General features: G+C 49.4%; 1 protein-coding gene across 2 annotated transcripts in view; it reads right to left on the bottom strand.

The window, feature by feature from the left end:
* Dtx4 (deltex E3 ubiquitin ligase 4) overlaps positions 1-15319 on the bottom strand; it is a 51272-nt gene that overhangs the window by 20446 nt on the left and 15507 nt on the right. For both annotated transcript variants that reach the window (XM_048360036.1, XM_048360035.1), the window contains exons 2-3: positions 6385-7108; positions 75-136 (exon numbers count right to left, since the gene is read on the bottom strand). In XM_048360036.1, coding sequence (XP_048215993.1) covers positions 75-136; positions 6385-7001 — 679 coding nt within the window. In that variant the 5' untranslated portion in view covers positions 7002-7108. The remainder of the gene's footprint in view (positions 1-74; positions 137-6384; positions 7109-15319) is intronic.

The following is a 15319-nucleotide window of genomic DNA, read 5'->3' as shown; positions in this document are numbered from 1 at the left end:
TTGCTTCACCTTCATCTTCTCTCCTATTTATACCTGCTCACCGCTTGCATCTTTACTAGGAGCAGAACACTTACCTGCCAGGGCAGGGTTAACGGGACTGGACCCATTTAAGTTTTTTACGGGGACAGTAGGAACTCTGTGGGAAGAAAGAGGAGATGCAGTTATGGTTAATGGCAAGTGCAGTCAAAACATCCGAAAGTTACTGCATGTTCTTCACAAAGCAGTGGGAGGCAACCTCTTCAAGGCAGACTATAGCACTTCCTACGAAGTTCACTTAGGGTCAAAGTCCTAGCAAGATCTCTACAGCTCTGCACTCTCCCCTAACACCCTCATCCTAATTCCCTTACCCCTATAGCCTCACCATACCCCTGTGAACACTCATCTCTTACTTAGCTCCCACTGCACCCACATAGCAGGCACCCTTCTGCCTCAGAGCCCCTGTGCCTTCTCCCTCTAGCTGGAAAGCTCAGTGGCTCCTTTGCTCCCTGAGAGTTGGCTCAGATATCATCTACCCCGTGAGGTTCCTGACAGCACCTTCATTAACACTGCCACCCACCCCTCCACCTCCCCTTAAAGTCCCAAACCTTCTTGCTGTCTAGCTCTCTAATTTTTTTTTCTTCATGGAAGTTATTGGTCTTTTAAAAATAAGTTGTTGCTGCTTATCTCCTCTTCTAGAATCTAAAGTCTAAAGGCAAATACTAATGTTTTGTTCGGAGCCTGGAAGTAGCCAGCATTCAATCATTACTTCAAAATAAAAAAAGAGGCAAATGCAGCTGTGGTACTCACTAGACACTGTATTGAAAAGGAACTATACAACTTCCGGGTGGGGGGAGGGAGGGAAAGACTGGGAGAGAGCAAGGGAAGGGGTGACATTGTCCAAAAAAAATGCACTCATTACTTGACTTTTATAACTATAACTCCTCTGTACACCACTTTTATGATAACAATTTTAGAAATTAAAAAATAGAGGCAACAGAGGTGTGTGTGTGTGTGTGTGTGTGAGCACTGGGGCTTGATCTCAAAGCCTAGATATTGTCCCTTAGTTTATTCACTCAGGACTTGGGTTCTGCCACTTGAGCCACAGCTCTACTTCCAGCATGTTGCTGGTTAAACAGAGATAAGAGCCTCATGGACTTCCTGCCTGGGTTGGCTTTGAAGCTGAATCCTCAGATCTTAGCCTCCCGAGTAGCTAGTATTACAGGCGTGAGCCACCCTACCCACAAGCACAGCCCTGGGCTCAGATGAGAATCTGCACTAGTGGAACACAAAAGACTCTGCTCTGGAGAGGGTGAGGATGTTGCCAATCCCCCTCCACATTTGGAAACCACTGCTTGAACAGCTGTCACTTCTCCTTGCCTCTGACACATATAAATAGAGGCACAGCCTCCTCCTCTCTGTGTCCTCTCCCTAGGAACTCGAGCCAGGCTGGAGAGGCGCCCGCACAGCTGCCTGGGAAAGGCCAGGCCGCCCACAGTGCTGACTGGGAAAATATGGCACTCATGGGGCCGGGTCTTGCGCCATCTCTTCTGCCACCCAGGCTCCCACAGCTGGTGTAGAGAGGCGAGTGGATCTGGTCACAGATGCCTCTTGGAGCCAGCTAGCCTGAGAAGTGAGTAGAGTTGTTTCAGGGGAAGGGTGAGGCTGGGAACTAGGAGGGAGGAAAGGAACGATTTGCCCATTTCAGAAATGCTTCCTGAGTCTGACACTATGCTGGAAGATCTGAGTGATACAGTGGCAAATTTGACATCTTCATCTATGGGCTAGGATCACTCACACACACACAACCACAAACAATCTTCACAACTCAAAACACGTAAGCCCATTTAATCCACTCAATGGCCCGTGCATGAGGCATTACTATTAACCCATTTTATAGCCAAGGACATTGAGGTCAAACCAAGAGGATTAAGGTCACACAGTTGAAGACTGAAGTCCACAAAATAGGGTTCCAGATTCACAATACCTACACATTCTTTACCTCACTCTTAAAACACCCTACCCTCCTACAGCAGCTCAGAGAGGGCAATGAATGAACCCACCGCCACACAAGGACAGAGCTGCAATGGGACTTCCAGGCTGAGCAGTGAAGTCCACCTGCCTCACACATACCCATTAGCAGGGAATTTTCTCAGCTATTCTGAGCCCACCAAGGTCCCTTGTCCCTTTCTGGGGATCAGACAACACAGTTGGAAGGATGCTGGAAGGTTTGAATCCCTAAAGGTCACCAAAGGCTACTTTCCTCTTTAAATTGTCCCCTAGATAAAGCAAATCTGAAGATGTGCAGAAAGAGAAGCTGGATTTAAAACAAGATCTATCAGCCCCCCCGCCCCCCACCAAAAAAAAAAAGAGGAATGAACTCAATTTTGCACTCAAAGGTCTATCTCCTTTGGATCAAGAACATGCAAACAATTGAGAAAATAAGATTTTATTCTCAACCCTACCAGCAGCTCTGGGTGCAGTTAGTCCACTTATCTGAGCCTCAGTTTCCCCTGCCTCTATCTGGGGAGGCTGGAAGGGAGGAGCAAGCCTTCTGTAACCAGTTTCTTGGCTCCCCACCAGGGGGCAGTCTGCACTGACCAGCGCTTCACCTGCCTTTTTTTTCCTCTCTCTCTCCCTCCCACCTGAAGGCCTCCAGTCCAACTGATAAATAACTGTGATCTGGGTGACAAAAGCCACCTTTGTTCCCACAAACTGGACTGGCAGGTTTCCACACCCAATTTGGTCAACCAGGAAATACTCTCGTCCCCAGAGCAGCCCAAGAATGGTGAGGGTGTGGGGGAAATTCTGGAGAGAGGGAAGGGAAGGCCTCCGTGGGACTTCAGACGTGCAAAAAACACAGGGAGGCTGTGGGATTAACCTACCTGACAAGAGCAGTGTGGGTCTCTGCATGTCACTAGGCCTTGGGACACAGAAGAGTGTAATGGAAGGAGTTGTAAAAGTCTGGGGACATGGGAACTCAGCTCAGCCCTGTCTTGCTTTGTGCCTTTGGGAGAGCTGCCCAGCCTCCCTGCCTTCCAGGAGCAGAGTTACTCCAGCTGTAGACAGACTATACTGTAAAAGGCAGCTTCCTGGGGGAGGGGGGGGAATGTCTGGTGAGGATTTAGGTCAAATGTTTTGTAAGCTGCTGGACCCTTTACTGTTTATACTTCTATTTCTCAAGTGTCTACATTGGTTTCAACTCCACCATTTCCTGGTTTAATATACTAGGTGGGGATGGTTGGTTCATTTGTTTTTCTCTGGAGTCTTTGAGGTATCAAGGGTAACACAGAGTGAATGCTGGGCAGAACTGAGACCTTCCCAGTTGATAACACCTGACCACCCTTTCCCCATGTTGCTTGGTTGTATAAATAAACCCGGAAGTACCATCCCTCTCCTGGCTCCATCATCTCCTATGGGGATCCCAGCTATACATGCCTGAGTTGTTCTTCTAGAAAACAGCAACCCAACGACAGGCTTGTTTCTCACATCCTCAAGACAACTCTACCCAGCCCAAGTCCTCTGGCTTATCCATTTGTTAATCAATCAGAAGATGCCTCCTCACCCCATTTTGTTGGGCCGTTTCCAGCTAATGCAGGGTTTAAGTGTTAACTTCCACTGATGAAACAGAGAATTGTGAAAAGAGAAGGGCTGGTAAGGTAGTAGGAAGCAGGGTGGAGGGAGAGAGACACTCCCAGCAGATACCATGGTCCTAGGCTGTATTTGTCTCAGTTATGCACCAACCCAGGACTCCTTAGTCAGGACAATGGTCTTGTCTCTAAGGCAACCAAGGCCTAACTGGAGATGGAGAAACTGGACTCAGGGAGAGGGCCGGGGGGGGGGGGGGCGACTGCCACACTCCAGTGCACAGCCCTCTACCCCTTTAGAAATCTCCTGCCCGTGTCTGAATAATTCACAGAAACTTTTGTGTCCCCCTCAACCCCCCAAGTCCCTCTCTTCATCCCATTTCTCCCGCCCTCCCGGGTCTTACTTATTTTTCCGTGGGAAACTTGCTTGGAGAGGTCATGGACAGAAAGAGGAGGAGGGAGAGGCTGAACAACGACAGAAGGTCGATGGCTAAGCCAGACAAAGGAAGAAACACGCTAATTAAATGCCAAGAAAGATGGGAAGAGAGGATGGTAAAGAGGTGAGGGAGGTGGGAGAGGTGAAAAGGAAAGGGCTGGAAGACAGACTGGGTTATGCTGGGGGCCTCCCGTGGCAGGAAAAATAGAGAAGAAAGAAAACAACGCCTTTCTATTGCTCCTTTGAAATTACAACTGTCCTGACCTCCACTCTGTTCTTCAGCCATTCTATTGGCAGGAAGAGGGAACCAAAGGAGAGATAAAGTGTGGTGGAGTCCCTCATTGAAATTCAAAGTGATCTGGGGGGCGTCTCCCCTCCACGATCGCATTTGTCAAGGGTGTCAGAAATGAAGCGGTGTGTCAGACCTGCTCAGCTTTGAGTTGATTTAATAACTAGAATGTATATTCAATAGACACCTGTTAATCACCATACTAACCTTGACAGCAATGAACACAGAACTATTATTATGTGTCATGCATTGTGCTAAGTCTCTGCACTGAATGTCTTATTGAGCCCATGACCACCCTAGAAGGGAGACTATTACAGTCTCCTTCTGTAAATGAGAGCACTGAATACAAAACTTGTTCCAAGTGGCACCATAAGGAACTTGGGTTCAAGTCCAGGCAGTCAGGGATTGAACCTCCCTTGTATGCCAGTGATCACTCTCTGTAAGAGAGCCCCAGAATGCTGTTGCTGCTAGTGCAAAGAAACTAGATGGTGGTATGGTTTAGGTGTCCATTTCTCTCCAAATACTTCTATCAGCTCATCTGATTGGCAATTTGCCATTTATGAATACTCTCACATTCTATGAGGCTTCAGCCAAGACAGTGAACCAGGGAATCAAATCCTGATTCTGACCTTGGTTCTGTAACATACAGGCTGTATGGCCCTTGATGGAAAAAAAGATAACTGTGAGTTAAATGCCTGTGCTTGACAGTTGCTTCAGAGCAAAGGACAGGTATACTATCAAAGGTGAACACTCCTTCAACAGAGGTTTTCACAGTAATACCTTGGGTAGGGAAGGCAAATCTGAGGATCTACATATGACACACAACAATGGAGCTTGGTGAAGAGGCTCCCCAGTCTCCCAGGCTAATCTTCCTCCCACTCTTCCCCAGAGTGCCAGATGAATATCAATGATATCTCCTCAGGGCAGCCTGGGGGAACCCCAGACTCAAGAACTCAACTCTTAAACCATCCTAACTACCTGAACACATGGCCAGAAGGCAGACCCGGGCCCCATTCAGAGAAAAGGAAGATGGGTGAGTTTCCGGGAGAAGCCAGGAGATGGAAGGCAAAGGTTGCAGGCAAGGACTGGACTCATTTGGTACCATGTTATAGTCAGGAAGATCAAGAACAAGGTAGAGCAGGCCAGGCCCAGGTGACTCACAGGCAATCCTAGCTACTCAGGAGACTGAGATCTGAAGATTGTGATTCGAAGCCAGTCTAGGCAGGAATGTCCGTGAGACTCTTACCTCCAGTTAACCACCAAAGAAAGCTGGAGGTAGAGCTGTAGCTCAAAGGATAGAGTGCCAGTCTTGAGCAAAAAAAGCTCAGGGGAAGCACCCAGGCCCTGAGTTCTGGGTCTGGGACCACAGATATATACATACATTATCTGTCTGTCGTCTGTGTATCTGTGTATATCTTCTGTACACCCTAATTGAACTCCACCCCCACCACATGGCCCCTGGAGTAGCTGAGGCCCAGCATGCAAAGGAACTCAGCTTCACTGCCTCCCCAACCTCACGTCGTCTTGACACTGTTATACACGCTTGGTATAGGAGCACTGCAGAATCAGAATCTGGGCTCTCGCGTCACCCTTCCTGATGGATGATGAGCCTTGTGCTCCTCAGCCAGTGCACCTTCACTTTCTTCCTCTATAAAGTGAGCTAACAATGCCTACCTAGTAGAACTCCCTGTAAGGATCAAACCAAATGATAAAACCCCTCGAACCAGAAGCAGGTGAGTGAGAGCATTCAAGTTGCTCTTCCTCTCCCTTTCTGGGATTGTAACTAGGGCACAATGGCCCTTGTGACCTCTCCCTCACAGATGAGGAGGTCGCAGCTCTCCGAGGTTATGGATCTTGCCCCAAATCACAGGGTGAATACAAAATCTCGGTGAGACCCCGGTTCTTTCCGAGCTGCACTGTGAAACCCTGCAGCTCCCACAACAAGCTGGTTCCCCTCTGCAGCCAGGAGCTCAGCTCCAGGAGGCTAGGAACTCATGCCTTGGCAGTAGCTTGCTGGGGCTCTGTGACCCAGAAGGTCAGCCCAAGGTCATCCCTGGAATACGGGTGAGCACGGACACAGCCCTGGGAGCACCTACCCAGAGGCGATCAGCACCCGAGACTGGGCGATGGCCAGCCGTTGCAGGTTGGTGCGATTCAAGGTGGCCAGGGCCACCCTGCCGGTCTTGCTGCTGGCTGCAGGCGTGGTGGCCGCGACCCCGGCGGCTGCCCCAGCTGGTGTGCTAGAGACGGGTCGCCGGGGCATTTGCAATGCGGTGGCCTTGGCCGGGGCTCGGATGGTGCCCGTGGTATCCGGTGGCTTGACTCCCAGGCCCGGTGGCGGGGGCAACTTGACCACAGCAGAGGGGGCCACCTTCTTGCGGGTTGTGGGGGGCTGCTGGGGCCCGCTATTCCCGTTGACCACGGCCGCCTTGACGCTCATCACCAGGACACACTGCGGACAGGAGCAGGGTGGAGCCGGGGGAGAGGTGGCCGAGGCCGGGCTGACCGGCCAGGACTGCGCCTTGGGCAAGGCGCCGGTGACCATGGGGTAGACCAGGTCGAGGCGCCGCCGCACCCGGCGCTGGCGCTGCGTCTGCCGGTTGATCTGACCCATGGTGTGGAAGTCGATGACATAGCTGAAGCCGATGGAGGTGAGATCGATCCAGGGGTGCTGCCGCTCATAGGCGTGCTGGATGGTGATGCCCACGTCCATGTCGTAGGGTGTCCAGGAGCCGTTGTCGTTCTCCCACTCCCACACCACGCCCTTCCCGGGGGCCGAGGATGGGTCGTAGTAGTTGCGGCGGACTGGGCGCAGGGTTCCTGCGGAGGGGACAGAGGAGTGATCAGCTACGGCTTGGGAGGCATCACACCAACAGGCAAGCATTGCAGGAGTCCACTGGGTGCTGAGCACCATCCTGCCAACCTAGGGAGGTTTCCGCTTTAAAGGAGACTCCTTCCTGCCTTTGAGGGACCCATCAAGCAATTCATGGCACAGGTCGAGGAAGGCTACAAGAGTAACCAGCCAAATGCACTTCCTTACTAGGGAGTAACAGCGCCCCCTCAGTCCACTCTTCTCCTGTGAGAAAAATGGAGAACACTTCCTTCCCAGGGCTTTTGCAATAATAATAATAATAATAATAATAAAATAATGTGACTCCCTTCTTCATTCAGCGATCATATATTTGTACATGCCAGTTACTGGGATTTATACGCAAGCCCTGAAATTCACGTGATGGCATAGGAAATCCTGGATGCATAGTAGGTGCTCATGAATATTCCTTCTGTTCTCTTCCTCAGAATACCCTTGCGCCAAAGGACTGGGTGGTGGGGGACACACAGGGCTGTGGGAACCTAGAGGAAAGGGGTGCAACTTTGCTTCCCATTTAGGAGGGCTGCTGGGCAGGGCTCGTGGAGCAACTCTCTATGGTTGGCAGCGACTCTTTATGGAGACCATAAAAATGAAATTCCAAAGCCAGGTGCGTTACTATGAGAAGGAAGGAAATCAGCTTGGGAGAAGACTCAGAGATCCCTTTCATTCTATCTTCCGTCAAGGACGGTAGCCTTCTCAATGGTCTTCAGGATAATCTTATAATGATCTAAGATCTTTCTTCCCCAATGCTCAGACACTCAGGAAGATGAGCCACGGTTATTATAGGGGATTGGTACAGCAGGGATGAATTGGCAGCATCTGAAGAGAATGAAGCTCATACAGGAACTATCACCCATTTCTCCACTCTCCACACCAAATCTGAACCCTGTACAGCCCCCACACCAGGGCTTATTTGCTGGCATCGACATCAAGGTGAAGGATATCTGGCTCTCTTGGCTTGTGAGAGGGCTGGGGAGGGCTCTGGCGATGCTGGCATCTCTGCATCTGTCAGCTTAAGCTCCATCCATCCAAGCTGATGGGAAAAGGCTCCCTCCACTGGCCTCTGACCCTCCCCCTCCTTCAGCCCAGAGGGAGACACCAAGACTGGGACAGGATCCCATTCAAGGGGGGAAAGAAAAGGAACAATGGCTATTCAGGCCTTTGCCAGGGTCATAACCCACCCTCCACCCCATCTCCAAGCCCCTTAATGACCCAAAACATCAACATTCAGAGGCACAAGCAAGAAGCAGAACAATCCCCTATTCAGCACCAGGGCCTCTGTTGGAGGGTCTGGAGGTATGGGGATAGGAGGAAGGGAGGGGGGGAGTAATTCCCTAGTTCGCCTCCATTTCCTTCCTACTAGCCAGCCTACTGGGGAAGCAAACAGTATGGGCTGGGTCCAACAGAGAAAGCTCCATAACTTCTGGCCCTGTAATGGGTCTATAACTTCTGGCCCTGTGATGCAGCCTAAGTTTACTCATCTCTTTGGGTCATCTCAACAGGTGGAGTTGAGGGTCAAATAAAGAAGAGAATATAAACCTGCAAAAATGGTACCTGTCACAGGTGAACAGAACAATAAGTGGTGATTATTACTGTAACTTTTTTCTACTGTGTCTAGGCAGGATAAAGATGCTATAGGAAAAGTTTATAGGATGTAGCATGTAAGAGAGAGAAAGAAAGAGACAGAGACCCAGAGAGAAGGAAATGAATAAGAGGGGTGAGTGTTCCCATATAGCTCATAGATTCACAGTCTTTATTACCCAGAAGGTCTCTTGCGTGTCTACCCCATGATCATGTCTATGGCAGGCCTACAAAACACCTGTTACAGATAACAAAGTAAGTTGATAGGAGTTGATATAGAACCATTTTTTAAATCTTCTTTCTGGAGTAGCAGAAAATACACTTAACCAAATCTCACAAATGTGCCTAAAGGGAAGTGGAGATGTGGCTCAAGTGGTAGAGCACTAGCCTTGAGCCAAAAAAAAAAAAAAAAAATCAAAGCCAAAGTGTGAGGCTGTGAGTTCAAGCTCCAGTTCTGGCACGCGCACACACACACATATACACACACTTTTTGATGACAGTGTTATCAATCTTAGAGATTCCTGAGAATTATTGCTGAACTTTTGGAGATTCTATTTCTTTCTGGTGTACCTTCCTCTATTTCCCTCCATTTTCCTCTTCTCAGGCCAAACTGAGGTCCCTTTTGCCCTCATGCCTTCACTCAGGGTGGGTTCCCTGACACCTTCCTCCACTACTTACCACTTCCCTGTCACCTTTTGCCATTATTAATCTATCACCCAGATCCTACGTCATCTGTGGCTGTCCATTTCTTGGAGTGTTCTCTAGCTCAGGATCTACCCTTTGGGAGTTTGAGGTGCACATCTGGAACGAGTTCCTGATGCCTCCAGGTGTCTGAGTCCCTTCCATGGGTGGTGTGAGTAGGGCAAGGGTACAGCTGTGGAACATTCTAGAACTCCAGCAACTGTGCTGTGTTCGATTGTAGACTCCAACTACTATGCTATATATGCACTGACCACAGAGTGCTGAGCACCCATTGTTTTTGTGCAGAATGCCAAGAGTTAAGCATTCTTCAAATAATGTACAATTTAAAATGGTGTTAGAAGACGAGTGTGTGTGTGTGCGTGTGCGCGCGTGCGTGTGTGCACGTAACTATTTATGATGCAAAATATGCCACAGGAAGGATGTCAGTGAAATGAAACGCTTGGTGGCAGGAAATGGAACCACATCTCCTCCCTGCTTAACTCCTTCTATACTTTCTCCTTAGGTCAGGACCCAAATCTTCTCCTGCTACAACCTCTGCATCCCTCCCTGCTCCCCCCACCACCCAGCATACACACACCATATTATAACATCCATATGCGGCCCACATTTTCTTCACACTGGCCATTTTCTTGCTCCTCTGATTCTAGGACTCTTCATGATTCCAATTCGTCATGCCCACCTCCCAACCCCACCCTTTTGCAGCCCATCCTTTTGATGAATGCTCATTTCCTCCAATGGTGTCTCTCTGCCATGTCCTAATCAGGTCAAATTCCTGTTCCTATTTTTTGCATGACACTTATCTCACCATGCAGTTACACATTTATTTGTGTGACAAGTTGGGTGAATATCTGCCTCCCTCCTAGAACCCCACTCCACCCCCATGAGAATGGGCCCTAGAGTGCTTGCTCCCCACTTTGTCTCATAGGCTTGGTATATCCAAGGAGCTCATTATGTATTTATTGAAGCTGGGTGCTGGTGGCTACTTGGGAGGATAAGATCTTGAAGATCACAGTTCAAAGCCAGTCCAGGTATGAAAGTCCCAGAGACTCTCATTTAGAGTTAACCAATAAGCATCTGGAGGTAGAAGCATGGAAGTGGCAGAGAACCAGCCTTGAGTGAAAAAGTGAAGGGACAGTGTCTAGGCCCTGAATTTAAGTCTCAGTACTTATATTACACACACACACACTCACACAACACACACACACTCACACACTCACAAATGACTGAATAAATGAAGTAATGATGGTTTGTGCAATGTTTGAAGAAGTGAATGGCAAATAGCACAAGGCCTGTATGTACCATAAAGAGAATTTCAATAGGGGAAAGTGGAAGAGGCTTCATGAATAGGCGAGACAGAGCAGTGTCAAGGAGCTCTGGGAAAACACAAAAGCACATAAGATAAATCCAGGGACGTGCAAGGCAGGCAGGGAGGGTATAGAGGGTTGGAAATGTCAAGCTGTGATGGAGTTAATTCCCAGGGGGATGAGGAGTCAGTGGAGATTTTCAAATGGAAGTGACAAGGCCAAAGCTGTTCTGTTCATTAGTTTCACGTGAGTAGGAGTGGGGAAGGGAGGGAGTAATGTTGGGGGGAGGGTGAAAAAGAGGTGAGGGGCTGGAGAGACTCTGCAGAGGAGGTGCATAGGACCTGACCATGTGGAGCTACTTTCCAGAACCATGCCTTCCTATTCCCAGGGGTCCTGTCCAGCAATGCCCTCACCAGCAAAGGCTCAGTGTCTCCTGTGGCCTGTGTTATAAATATACATTTTTCCCATTTCAACTGTCAAGTCACATGATTTGCCTTTTGGATTTTAGCCACTCTCTAAGTTTTTGAATGATAGGATAGCCAACGAATCCTGAGGATTGGGGGTCATGGAAAAGTGGGAAAATGGCACTGCCATGAACAAGAAGGGGGGTGGGTGAAGCCTTCTTCAGGAAGAAGAGCTGGTTTGGGTGAGGGAACACTGTTTTGTTCAGTTCATCCCTAGAACAGAACCAGAGTCATTACAGATTAAACAACAGCAACAATAGCCTCAGAAGCAAAGACTGGGGACAAGAGTGATGGTGGGATTTCACTCAATGGTTACTTCCCCGTTTGGAAAGTGAGAGCCTTACATTTATTAAACTAGACAGCCTGAGGACATTCCTTCTTGTCCTACAGTGTGACATCTGGGGGAGAAGGCTTCTCATAGGATAGGAACCACGGAGAAAGAAAAGAGAAAGAAAATCCACTTTCCCCTGCCACCCAGATGCCAACATCGCCCCAAACATCCAAGATGTCTTAGTTTTGGGCAAGCAGAAGTTAATCACCACCTGTCAGGCCATGACTTGGGGTGGTTTCTAAGGCTGCTACCTCCACCAGATTCGTTGCTCGGAGAGCACACGTTGTGTTGAAAATTCCAGTCTGTCCCACCAGTGCCACCTGACTCTCGCTCACACGTCCCCGGGAGGGCAAAGTCGTACATGTTCTAGCACTGCCATGTCCCAGGGGTCAACAGCTGTAGGAGGAAGGAGGACAATAAAAGGATGCTCAGTTCAGAATCTTCGAGATGCCATGGACAGAGCAATTGAAGCCCTTGAGCAGGTGACCATAGAACGGGAATCTCAAGTCCTTACAGAACTGCTGTGAGGAATGAAAAGGACAGCGTGTGTAATATTCTTGGCACAGTGCAGACGCATGGAGCCTGGGGTGATCATCATGTCTACTTCTCCTGTGCTCTGACTATGGAGACCCTCTCAAGAAAGTCCCACACGATCAGCTTCTATCAAATTCTGTAACCAAACCCACTCTGTGCACTCGACCTCTCACTACGTTAAAGACGGAAAGAGACTGAGCTCACACAGAAAACTCTTGAGCTGGAAAGAATCCGCCCTTGCACTCTTGCCAGTTCCCTTTAGCATCATCACTGGTGCAGAAGCCAAACTCATTCCACCTGCTGATCTGCATGTGGGAGGGAAAGAGAAAAGGGAAGGGCAATTTACAGAGAAAGGGAAGATGGGAGCAGATGGGGAACTTGCTCTTGATCACATTGTAAATAGTGAGTCCTGTCTCCCAGCCTGGGTCTTCCTCTGCCTGCCCCATGAAGAGACATCTAGGATCAGGGTTAGTAGAACATACAGGGGATGATGATGATGAGGCTAAAACAAAGAAGTAAAGTTCTCTAGTCACTGCCAAACTAGAGAGACAGGCAGTCTGGTTCTAGTAAATGACTTCTAACAGAGAGGAACTCACGCTTTTCTTCCTTTCTTCCAGATTCTTGAGTCTGAAAATACTTCCAGAAGGCCAGTATCGAATGCAAATGAACTCAGCACACACACACACACACACACACACACACACACACACACACACACACACATTCTTCTCCACCATCTCTAGAAGAAGTGCCCAGGGCAAACAGAGGCAGGCAGATGGGTGTCTGCAACCTTTTAACTGTCTCCCTGGTAACAGGCTTGAAGAAGTCAAGAGCTCAGAGATGGGAGAGACTGAAGACTCACTGAGCAGCAGAGACCCTGACAACTTCTAAAAGGACAAAGCATCAGTGTCAAAGATAGAGGACTTGCCTCTAGGCAGGGAACTTCCAGCTCTTTGTTTATGGGGATGTTTCAGGTTCCCAGCTTTAAAGCTTGGCTTGGGGGACAGTGGGTAATTTAAACATTACCAGGGCCTGACTGAGGTTGCCTGGGAGCTGGTAGCTTAACATCCCTACCCTGTCACGGCCTCATCAGTGAGTTATGGGGAGAGGAACTGTGTGTATGGGTGGGGAAAGGAGAAGAGGGGCTCAAGACCCCAGATACCCATAGATTTCTAAGTTACTTTGAGAAGCTCCCAGACAGACCCAGCATTCCTGGGAATTCAGCCCAGTGCCCACAGCATCCAAACACACAGCCTTGTACACAGAAGACAGGAAGATTGTTAGCCTGAGGTACGTGAGGTAGAAATGAGACAATGAAACCACAGCAATGTGAATAGGAAGCACATAGAAAACACACGCAGAGCTGGTCTTTAAAAGGATCTGGACGGGACTTGGTGGTGCATGCCTGTAATCTCAGCATTTGGGAGGCTGAGGCAGGACTGTGAGTTGGAGGCAAGCCTAGGCTCTATAGTAAGGCCTTGTCTCAAAAAAACAGAATTGCAGGGCTGGGAATATGGCCTAGTGGCAAGAGCACTTGCCTCGTATAGATGAAGCCCTGGGTTCGATTCCCCAGCACCACATATATAGAAAATGGCCAGAAGTGGCACTGTGGCTCAAGTGGCAGAGCACTAGCCTTGAGCAGAAAGAAGCCAGGGACAGTGCTCAGGCCCTGAGTCCAAGCCCAGACAGAGACTGGCACAAAAAACAAAACAAACAAACAAAAACAGAATTGCACGTGGGAGGTGAGGCGGAACTTCAGTAATCAAGTGACAGGAAGGGCTTGTCTAGCTTGTATGAGGCCTGGATTTAAATCATTCCCTAACATGTGCCCCCCAACCCCCAAAAAAGATGCAGGGCTAATTCTCCCCCATAAATCTAAAATTCAAGGAGCCCCAGCTTCTGTTAATCACTAGGCAGTGGTCAGTCTGCCCTCAGGGAAGAGAGTCAGGAGACTGAGGGGAATGGGGGATCGCTTGGGTCCTTGAGGGTGTGTGTGTGTGTGTGTGTGTGTGTGTGTGTGTGTGTGTGTGTGGTTTCTCAATAACTTTCACTTTTATGAAAGTTTCCTCTAGATTGTGACGCCTTCCAGTTCCTTGCCTGCTTTACTTCACTCAAACATTACATCTCTGCTGGGCTTGGGCCAGAGGGGCTGGGGGCCTATGTATCAGTGGGGCGGGCTATGGAGATCTAGATGCAGCCAGGATTCCAGAAACACCCCTCCACCTTGCCACTGAAAAAGAAAGGCTTGCTGTTTTTCATTTTGATCACAACGGGAATTTCCTATGAAGTGGTCGCCCTGGCCCCACCTCCCGGCCACAGCTGCCTCTTTGACTCAGCCGCACTCACCCCTCACCTCCACAACCTCTACCCAAGTTGCACAATGCACCCTCTCCTCCCTCTCAGCCCCACATAATCAATCCTCTTTCTCAACCACCCCACATTCTCCCATAGTCTGCCCTCCTCCCTCCATCTTCACCAGTATTAAAGCCCACCAGATGCTAAAACTTCTGGAATCTTATCCGCTGGGAAGGTTTTTTTTTTTTTTTTTTTTTTTTTTTTTTACTCAATCCACCAGTGTCTGTAGAGTCCTTGGCACAAGAACTGTTTGGGAGTTGTGACTAAAGGCAGGGACTGGAGGGAGAGATGCCTCTTTCCCATGACAATCCTAATTAGCACACAGGATGTGAGAGCTTCTCCTAGGAAGCCAAGATGTCCAGCTCAGGCAGCTGTTCTCCGAGCCACAAGACCCTCCTCCTCCCTCCCCTTCAACACCTGTCTCTCCAGGCTCCTGGGGTTACTTACACACTTGGAAAAGCCCAGCCAGAATTCCAGAAGCACCCTCCGCCTCACCACTGAAGAAATGACTGGAAGACAAGAGACTTGTCTCCACCTTCTCAATTAGGCCAGATAGACTGGACCAAATAATGAAGAAGTGTCAGAGGTGGCCTGTGGCCTTTCACCTGTGACCCTCCACCACCCTTCAGGGTCCCTTCCTGCACCTGATCTGGGGGGAATGCAGGCTGGGAAGTGGAGTTTGGGGTGGGGTGGGGGTGGCCTTCATGGCTGGCTGCTCATGAATTCTCTAGGAACCAAAGGAGTTTTAGTGCTGTGGGAGGCCGGGGTAGGGCTCCTAGGCTACAGTTTCAGGAAGAAGCCAGGGGATAGTTGCTCCTTAGGAGCCGCCCCTGCCCCCCTTCTCCAGGGACAAAGGGAAAGGCTTCCTTGCCAGGCATTCCAGAGCCTAGT

Source organism: Perognathus longimembris, chromosome 13 (assembly GCF_023159225.1).
Source record: "Perognathus longimembris pacificus isolate PPM17 chromosome 13, ASM2315922v1, whole genome shotgun sequence".
Lineage (NCBI taxonomy): Eukaryota > Metazoa > Chordata > Mammalia > Rodentia > Heteromyidae > Perognathus > Perognathus longimembris.
The sequence above is the reverse complement of the archived record's forward strand: the minus strand, read 5'-3'. Positions and strand labels throughout refer to the sequence as shown.